Source organism: Oenanthe melanoleuca, chromosome 2 (genome assembly GCF_029582105.1).
Source record: "Oenanthe melanoleuca isolate GR-GAL-2019-014 chromosome 2, OMel1.0, whole genome shotgun sequence".
Taxonomy (NCBI): domain Eukaryota; kingdom Metazoa; phylum Chordata; class Aves; order Passeriformes; family Muscicapidae; genus Oenanthe; species Oenanthe melanoleuca.
In genome coordinates, this window is record NC_079335.1 from 4,155,146 (window position 1) to 4,165,589 (window position 10,444).

The 10,444-nt window shown below is 41.7% G+C and overlaps 1 protein-coding gene across 2 annotated transcripts in view; it reads right to left on the reverse strand.

Moving 5' to 3' along the window:
* Positions 1-10,045, reverse strand: part of DENND3 (DENN domain containing 3) — a 32,233-nt gene extending 22,188 nt beyond the window's left edge. The window contains exons 1-4 of one of the 2 annotated variants that reach the window (XM_056484779.1): positions 9,883-10,045; positions 3,791-4,064; positions 3,153-3,268; positions 2,499-2,638 (exon numbers count right to left, since the gene is read on the reverse strand). In XM_056484779.1, coding sequence (XP_056340754.1) covers positions 2,499-2,638; positions 3,153-3,268; positions 3,791-4,064; positions 9,883-9,966 — 614 coding nt within the window. In that variant the 5' untranslated portion in view covers positions 9,967-10,045. Of the gene's footprint in view, positions 1-2,498; positions 2,639-3,152; positions 3,269-3,790; positions 4,067-9,882 lie in introns of those variants that run through there. The other variant, XM_056484780.1, reaches the window with a different exon arrangement.
* Positions 10,046-10,444: the final 399 nt, after the last annotated feature.

The following is a 10,444-nucleotide window of genomic DNA, read 5'->3' on the forward strand; positions in this document are numbered from 1 at the left end:
GCCACTTGGAAACATTTCAGTAGTACAACCAAAATAAGGAAAACTGATGCCTCTCCACCCTTTCCCTTCCTTCCACCCTAGTGTACTCTAGCATGTGAAACACTTACTAAAAAAAAAAAAAAACCAAGACACCAAAACCAGAAGGGCAGACATTCTAAAATGAACCATTAAATGCTATAAAGAAAAAGGAAATTAAAAAAAAAAAAAAAACAAAAAAAACCCAAAAAACCAGAATATGAATAATTTAATGGAAGCCTAAACAGCTGAGTTTCCAGTACCGTGGGAAATGCCAACACTAAATTCAGCTGTCACTGGCATTCCCCCCCACCTCCTTCCAGTTACACACTACCTCCCATCTCACAGATGTAGCAGCAAAAAGGAGAAGAGCTGTGCAGCTGTATGAAAAATCCCCCTGTTAAAGGACCAGGACAACACACAAGACTAACCTGGAAGGTTATTGTCCTGTTGAACGTCCGTATAATTATGCACATATTTACAAATCACTTTAAACTCAGATTGTAGGGATCAATCTGAACTCTTCTCAGTACTGACTCAAAAGAGAAAAGCCATCTGTGGACATTAATGCTTTAAATAGGTGCCAGACCCCACTATATGTGATCAAGGCAGAGGTGTTTAATTATAATGCTTAAATAATTACAAAGTTTAAAATACCCATGCAGAGGCAGAAGCAGATCTACAGGGTTAACTCTGTCTGGTTACTGTCTCCTCTAAACACATGCAAGAACTAGAAACACTTTTACAACATTTGGAATTTTCCATGGTTGCCCTGAAGATTTTCCCACTTCCCCCCCAACAAGTGCTTTTAAAATCCATTTGCCAATTGACTGCTTCTCCCAGCTCAGAAATGTCTCATTTCAGAGAAGGAATTAGTCACTTATGAATACTCTACATAAACCATGATGAGTACTGTAACTGCCAAGCTGAATCCATACTATTTCCCACTCAGTGGGAAGCTGGTGTGAGGTGAACTCTCTCACAGGCTGAGCTCACAGTATAAAAGCAGCAGGAATCCCACTATAAAAGCTGGATGAAAACAGTAGCCACAGTTGCAGTCACAGCTGGAAGAATTCCATATGCAGATTAGCAGTGACTTGAGATTTGAGGCTTACAAAAGGCAGCAGTGAATCAGTTCCTGCAGTGCCAAGGGCTGATGTAATTCACTTAAATATAAAGTGGAGGGGAGTGATCTGGCCATGAAAGGAAAAAGGAAAACAATCATTTCCTTTTTATTTCACTGAACATTTATTTTGATTTCACACTGACCTGTGCACACCCTGTTTCCATCATGTTGAAGTCCCCTGTCCACATTAAACCCTTTCACTAATGCTTTAAAAATGACAGAGCAGAGGTACATGCCCTTAAAAGGGCTGCCAGAGTGACTAATTTCTGATCTCACAGCCTTTTTGAGCCAATGTCTAAAATGCCCAGGAAGAAGGCACTGCTCTGCTCCTCCAGGGCTCTCTTCATGCAACCCAGAGAAAGCCAGTCAGTGCTCCAAGAAGATCCAAATCCACAGAACAGGGAAGAAGAGGTGCATGGGGTGGGAAAATGAATGCTCAGGTTTGGTCTGGAGATGCATATCAGCTGGTACCCAGGGAGTGCTCCCTTGCCATCTGCTCAGGATACAAGCACCAGCAGAACAAAGGGGAAGACTCAAGCTCCAACCTAAAACTCCAACATCTTTCAACTTACATACAAGAAGCAAATACTTGCAACTGGATTCAGATTTGGCTCTAGAAAGCTTGGCTGAAATTTAGTGAAGTAAACCTCTTCTATCTTTGGACAACAGATCTGTAAGTGAAGACACACAGTAATGTCCAATATACACAGACAGGTTCCCTGATGTGAGAAGGTTTTCATCCAAAATAGGTGCAAATAAATCTTAGCAATTTAACCATAAAGTATCCTCAAAATAAGTGAAATTACTTAATAACAAAAATAGATCCATGTATCTTTTAAATCATCTACACTGCAGAGTATTTGTTTCTAACCAGTGTATCCTAAGAATTTCTCTCCTAGTTCTACAACACTCTACCTCCACCAGTGACTTGGATTATTTCCCTAAAGTGTTATTAATTGCTTATTAATAAATATATTAATGTTCTTATGACATTTATTTGGTCCATTATAATGCTTTTTGTGCTTTGAAAGCAATTTTCATAAGAGTGGCAAAATTACAGTTAACCCTCTTTCAAAAAAACCAAAAATATCTGTAAAATATCCATTTCCTACACATTAGCAAAAACCCCCAAAGAAAATGAAGACATCATAACTAATTGCCTTGGTATCCAGAATTTGCACTTACAGTCTTAGGCAACATTGACATAACATTTCTACTTTTCCTCTCCCACACAATCTTAACATAAAACTAACCACTGCTTTAGCATCACACAGCTCTCCTGACCACATCAAGCAAATTCAGGTATTAAAAACCTGCAGTCATTTCCAGCAGAAACACACAGGGGAGCAAATCTTACCTAGAGAGACAATCCTTGAGGGCACTAAAATAGGGGTATCTGGATATAACACAAACAGCACAGGGTACAAAACACACAGGCACCTTCCCAGTCTGTGCAGATTCCCAATGGCTCTGCCCATTCGAGGAGGTGGAGCCATCCTGCAAGAAAACTGCACATTAATGCCTTTCTGTTAATCATGAATTTATGGCTGATACTTTCCTGAGAACCTTGGAGATGTGATATCCAATTCCCTCTATATTTCAAAGGGATTTGGATGTCTATCTCCCTTTCTTCAGAAAAATGTCAGCCTACAAGACTTTTAAACATGCATTAAAAAGAATTTCACCACAAAATGTATTTACAAAGAACATCTTTCATTGTTTGGAAAGAACAATCTTTTACCAAAAAAAAAAAAAAAAATCCAGGGGATAAAGTCAGCTCCTAAATATCCAAATCTCCTAAATGAAATCTGTAACTATTTTTTCTATTGCAATGTGTTCCAAAGTACTTAAACTGAAATGGCAATATTAAAGTATGATTTGTCCTTTACTCTTTCTAACATAAAAACATACCTGTTAACTAATATGATAAATTAGCTCTCACAGTACTTTCAAAGTGTTTTGCTTTTATACATTTTAATGTTTTAATAGAAGAATGAGTTAAATAACATACTTGCATAGACTGGTAGTACTGTGCAACAACACCATAGGTTCTGTTACCACAAACGTCAGTAAAGACCAGGAAATGGATGTGGTCCTCTTTTGATTCAGAAGTTACATAAAGTCCTCCTGAAATGAAGGCAGCAACCGAATTTTTAATTACATATTTAACTACAGCTGTGTGAAAGACATTTCATGACAAATTTCAAGAGAAATGTTTCATTTTAAGAGATTGAAATGTAATATACATTCCACTTGAACTAAAGGTTGTTACAGAAGCTGCATATTACTGAAGAAGCAAAAGGGGAATTATTCTGCATTTTCAGTGACAAAATACAATAAATGGGTTTAAATCATTTTTTTCCCCAAGATAATAAAAAGGTCTGCAATAATGACACATGTATTAAAATCTCTCCAATTAAACCTGGAAGAAATATTCACTACTTTAAGTATATCAAAACACTAAAAAAAAAAAGTGAGATCATGAGCTAGCCATTTTGGGGTGAAAAATAATTTTTCAAGTGTGTGCATGTTTGCACTTCACTCAAGCCAAGATTTACCAACAAAGGCTAAAAAATAAGCACTGAACTATGACTCAAGAAATATTTACATTAAAACAGTTCTCAACAAGAAGTGTGAACCCTCATGTACCTGGGAAGCAGAGCTGTGGCAAAGCAATAAGATCAATGTCCTTTGGAACAACCACATCTTCTGTGTCAGGTGCTTTCTGCTCCCCGTTGAAGCTCTTGACATTTTCAATCTTGGGCCTCTCCTTTTTCTTTCGGAAGGATCGGCGTTTGCTTTTATTGAAGTTATTACCAGAATTAATCACCTGAACATCATCTCTGCTGATAAACGGAGGCACAAACACAGAAAGAACTTCTGGATCGAGGGGAGGAAGATTTCTGAGTTTTCTCTGAGTGCCCTATAGAAAAAAATCAACAAACAAAACAAACACTAAATTGATATGCATCCTGATATGCATGAGGAAAGTGTCCTGAGGTTTGTTAATAATTTTTAACCCTGGTTTTTCTCTACTATAAAATTGTGGCTTTAGAATATATTTTTCTGCTTCCTAAATAATTCTTTTTTCTGTTAAGTTTTTGTTTTATGCATGCTAACACAAGGAACATGGGCATTTTTAGCAGGCAAGGAATCCTTCACCATTCAAAATGTCCCATATCAGTATTATGACCTTGGCAAAAGAAACTAATGAGTATCAAATACCATATTTCCTCCTTTTCAGTGTTAAGATATACTTAAGCTATACTCAAAATAAACACTGGCAATAAGAGAAACCAGGCAACAAATAAATGAAAATAAAGAGAAACAGCTGAGCCTCTTAGATAAGTCTTTGTTCAACTTCAGGAAAAGCTTCCTTTCAACTAAGAATAAATAACGTGTACCAAAAAAAAAACCCCAAACAACATAAACAACAATGTTGTCTTGTTTTACAAGACACTTAACTTTATAAGGCAATTAACAAAGCACAATTAAAAACTACAATCATTGTTACAATAAACATAACTTTAAGACACTGAAGCCATGAGAATTCCTCAACGTATTGATGACTCAGTGGAACAGGCATGTCAAGTGCAGGTATGAAATTACAACATTTTTTGCAGGCAGCTTTGCAAAGTTTGACCAGCCTGAAAGCCCTCACTGCCCTGCAATGAAAAGCTGTGGAGGAAGTGATCAGAGAGATTTCCTGGTACTTGGGAGCACTTTTTGTACTCTTGACCATATAGTCGAGCCAAGCAGATGCATTTCCAATTACTTCATTGCAATTTTAATTCTTCCTGCAAGGTTAAATAAACAAGTAAAACCTTTGTTTGACCAACGGATATTTAGAAACAGGAAAGGCGAGCCCCACTGTGGTAAAAAGTTGTTTCATTTTCAACTTTTTGCAAACATCTTCAAAATCAGATGAGGTGAAGCATACATGCTGCTTTTATCACCAGATATGACGTAAGATGCTCCCTGAGAACCACTGCTGGCCTCACCCATTGTTTCCCCTTTTTTTTTTTAAATAACTACAACATAGAAAACTCTGCTGCTAATCTTCCATTGTCCAGGTATTGAGACAGAAGTCTCAGCTCTTATGTCCCAGCAGATACGTCCACTAAGAGTTTTTTTCCACATTTGAGCATCATAGGAAAAATGTGAAGAAATGCTCCATGATATATTAGTTATGGTATCTTATATACTATAAACTACACCATATCTATAATAGGATATTCAAACGAATATACTTCACTAAAAATAAGTAGTGAAAAAACACATTTTTAATTAACATAGACTGGAGTGGAAAAAAAGAAGTTCAGGTAAGTGTCCAGTAGGATGGTCAAAAGATAGCAATGACTTTAAAATGCACATCATGAATTGGGGTACAGAGTGCTCACATCCTTGCATGCTAAGAATTTCTAGTGTAATTTCCTTAGCTGGCAGCTGACAAAGGCAGTGAAGAAACTGGAAACAGATAAATTCACAATGATCATCCTCAAACTAACATGCAGTTAAACATTTCAGGAGGAAATTAAGAATTAAGGCTCAGCCCTGAGGCAGTTATGCAAGAAAAACACAGACTTACTCCAACAGAAGCAATCTCAACTTGGCAGATTTGCCCTGCTGAGGTTTTCATACAGACTTGCTCTGACAGGGCAATCCCTGAACTTAGACTGAGGCATCTCCATGCTCCAAAGTGCTGGATGACAGCCAGCGATTTAATGGCCTCACAGCTCCTGAAATGGCAGATCCTTGATGTCTTGAACTACTACAGAGACATTAAACACCATTTTCCCCCACAGAAGAGCACTGCCAGCACTGTCACTGACCCACTGACTCAGTCTCCAGCCTTTAAGTCAGCTCATATTAATGTCTCAGCTGAAGTCACATTTTCTTAGTCCTTGCGTTCAGGGATAGTGAATAGGCAGCAACAGAACAATATTCGCTTGTTTCTGCTGTTCTTTGAACATTTTATCTTTTCTACTGCTACTGTTACTTCTTCACTTCGAAATACTTCCCTTTTGTAGCTTCTTGCTACCAATCTCCTTGCATCATACATAGCTTCTTACAGACAGAAGTGGGGGATTTTATTCCATCCCCATTTGCTGACAATGTTCCTGTAACAGCACTGCTAAAGAACACTGATACAAGACAGAGTTTTACAATGACTGCACTCTTTAGACACAAACAGCAGTGTGTTGAAACCACAAATCAGAACATGACTTCAGCTGTCTAGTGTTTCCTTGACCTCATTCTCCTCTTCCCATCACTGAAGAAGTTAATTTCACTTTGAATGTCATGAAAGAATTGGTTTCTTTAACAAACAATTAGGCAGAGAAAGTACAAAGCGTTAGAAAAATTAGACTGGGTAGGCCAATTAGGTCACAGTAATAGGACAAAAGGGAATGGTTTTAAACCAACAGAGGGCAAGTTTAGATTAGGCATTAGAAAGAAATTCTTTACTGTGAGGGTGGTGAGGCACTGGAACAAGTTGCCCAGAGAAGCTGTGGATGCTCCATCTCTGGAAGTGCCCAAAATCAGGCTGGATGAAGCTCTGAGCAGCCTGGTTTAGGGGAAGGTGCTCCTGCCCCACAGCAGGGGCAGAACTGGGTGATCTTTAAGGTCCCTTCCAACCCAAACAATTGTAGGATGATCTCTGCAGATTTCTAATACCTAACGTGCAACTCTTTGCTCAAACTAATGATAAGGCTGACATTAGGTCTGCTTGCATTGGGTTTCATCCAGTCAAGTTTCAGAAGTCCCTTTGGAAGGAGATCCTTCTTTATACCCCAGCCCTCCGTGCAGCTTCTTCTGGCTTCACTCTCATTTGCCAGCAGTTCTCCAGCATAAAGGTACCCAAATGTGGGACAGTATTCCAGATGTGAACTCAGGTTTTGAGTAATAACAGTAACACTAATAAATCCTTCCCTTTGCCTGTGAGCCACAGTCCTGATGATGCAGGCCATTACACAGTTACTTTTCAGACAATCACAAAACAGCTTGGGTTGGGAGGGACCTGAAATTATCATCTCATTTGAATCCTCCTGCCATGGGCAGGGGCATCTTCCACAAGACCAAACCACCCAATGCCCTACCCAATCTGACCTTAGACACTTCCAGGGATGGTGCATCCACACCTTCCCTGAGCAACCTGTGCCAGTGCCTCACCACTCTCACAGTAAAATTCTCCCTAACATCTAATCTAACCCTGCCTCTATCAGTTGAAGCTTCTCCCCCTGTTCTATCACTCCATGCTCTTGTCAGAAATCCCTCTCCAGGTCTCTTGGAGCCCCTTCAGTTACTCAAAGTCTGCAATAATGTGACCTCAGAACCTTCTCTTCTTTGGGCCAAACACCCTCAACTCTCTCAGCCTTTCCTCATATGAGTGGTGCTCCTCTAATAAACTTTGTGGCCCTCCTCTGGACCCAATCCCAAGAGCTCCATATCTTTCCTGTGCTTAGGAGCCCAGAGCTGGATGCACTCCAGGTAGAGCAGAGGGGCTGAATCTCCTCCCTCACCTGCTGCCCACACTGCTTTGGATGCAGCCCAGGACATGTTTGGCTTTCTGGGCTGCAAGTGCACATGGCCAGGGCATGTCCAACCTCTCATCCACCAGCACTCCCAAGGCCTTCTTGGCAGGACTTCCTGCATCACCCAATCTGTACCAACAGTAGGGACTGCCCTGATTCAGGTGCAGCACCTTGCACTTGGCTTTGTTGATTCCCAGGGTTCCCACGGATTCCCTTCTAGAGCTTTTCCAGGTGTTTTTGACTGCAACAAGCACATACTGCTGACTGATGCTCAATCTGATAACACCCAATTTCTTTCAAGCACCTTGACAGCCAGGGAGGCATTACAGAAGCAGGAAAATTTGTTTTGGTGGTTATGTCTGCATCAGCAGGGCCAGAAAGCACAAGACAAGCTCTGTACCACTGACTGTGGTGGGCAGATGCAGAGCACACTGATGGAACCTTTAGAAGATCTGAACCATGTCACAGACAGCTTGTGCATGCTAGGCAAACCAAAAGCCAGCTTTATAGCTGTAGATAACTTAAGGAAAAGAAGCATAACTTCTGTACGTTTCATTCTTACAAAACACACACTTCCAGTGCTAAGAAAGAAATCTCTAGCTGAAAATAGCAGCCTTTGATCTTTTCAAACTGAAATCTCAGCGTGACAATTTTCTTGGCAATAAGGATAAGCAATGGATGACAGCCCAGAAACTTCTGTTTCAGGAGCTTCAGTGGAAAACTACATTTTTTTTCCTGGAGTCCCCACTGACAACAGGTCAGTCATATAGAACTTTTCTTACTTTGGGGGTGGGTTATATCATATTCCCATTGACTTTATTTGCTTTATCACTCCATATTTCAGTACAATTAAGAATGCACCAACACACTGTGAAGACTATGATTTGAAGTGCTACTAGGATTTTTACCGACTATTTAATCTGTAAATATCATGAGATCCACTACTTTCATTTGGGATGTTATCTTCTCTCAGTAAAGTATTTTCTTTCTACAGTCACTAAAATTAGCCATAAAACCATATTCCACTCTCCTCACCTAGATAGTGCTGCAGAAGTAAAAGGAAGTGGAGTAAATCTGTAAGCTTGCCCTAAGACACTGACTGAAATCCCCATGGTGTAACAGCTTGCAGAGACTTTTACTGAAGTTCATATTGACAAAAGAAGGGACTACTTTCTTTTCACATACCTTTTTGTATCTTGAGCAAAGAAACAATTCAGAACCTGCACTGTGATCAGAATATCAGAATGGCTTCTGCTAGCTGATTTCTTATTTGTTGTTCCACAGGGGTTTTTTTTCAGAAAGAAGTGAGAACAAACTAAGCAAACTGGAATGAATAAGAAAGTCCCCTGCCTTTGGGTTCACTTCTCACGCTTCTGATAAAACACCAGGTACACACTGATTTCAAAAGTCTGGTGCTGACATTTAGGAACTATTTTACATTCTGAAGGTACACATGAATGAGATCCTGGAATGTGAACCTCTGCTTGGCTGTTATCACTTAAGAAGCTGACATCAGCAAAAGCCAACTCCTGTGTGAGTGAACAAGCCCAACAAAGACTTCTTTATCTAATGCTATTAGAGCGCAATCAAATTCAAGTTCAAGCAGAGCAATTCAGATCCCTGGGAGCTGTCTGGCTTTTTTTGCACGTGCTGGCACCACAGCTCTTCCCACTGCGGAGCAGCTCATAGGTATGGAACAAACCCACCAGCACACTTGAACCAAGCAGAACCAGGAGGAGGAGGGCTGTCATCGTGAACCCACATGTGAATAACTATAAACAAATTCTAAACCACATATTCAAAGCAGTAACCGACCCATCGGCTCCTGCCGTATCCAAGTGGTTCAGGTTACGCCAAACTCAGAGCACTTGAGCTCACGGGGATTTAGATCTCGTGTTTTCCTGAGGATACAAGTTACTAACCTTTATTCTTTTGCTTTTCTCTCCAGCGGAAGACAGGACGTGGAGTAACACCCAGTAAAGAACGCATGGTTAAGCGTTTTGTTGTCCCTGCCTACATAAACCTACAGTGAGTTCTCAATCTAAACTCAGACCTTTGGAAAAGTGCAGCTACATCACACCGCTACCAAATTCTCCCAGGTTTGCTGACGTTCGCCTGTCAAAACAACTTTCTGCTGGGATATTTCAGCTCCATGCGCTGACAAACCCAGCCCCACGCACTTGCACCGCCCGCCCGAACCCCGCTCACCTGGAGCAGCGCCCGCACCCGCTCTGTGGGCGCACCGACCAGCAGACAGATCTCCAGCAGGCCCGAGGGCAGCACGTCCTCCATGGCACAGCGGAGACAGGGCGGCTCCTTCCCCGCGGGCAGCAGCTCCTTCCCTCGGGACAGCGGCGCCTTCCCGCCCTCAGCGCCGCCCGGGCCCGCCCCGCGGGGTGGGGCGGAGCGCCCGGGCCGCGCACGGGAACCTGCCCCGCCCGTTACACTCTGCGCATCATGATTGGTTAACTTCCCTGTCACTCTAAGAGCTGTGACCAATCAGAATGGCAGTGCGTGCGGCGGGTCGGACGGGGGCGGGGCTTTGGGATGAGAGCGCTGAGGGGAAGAGGGGCTGGGAGCTGAGGTCTCAGGTGTTGAGGTCTCAGGACTGAGGAATGAAAGATGAGAGGTGGGAGCTGAGGGACTACGATTTGAGAGTTGGAAGGATGAGGGGCTCAGGGACTGAGAGCTGAGGGGTTGAGGGGCTTAGGGCTGAAGGCTGAGGGGTTGAGGAGCTCAGGGCTGAAGGCTGAGGGCTTAGGGTGCAGGG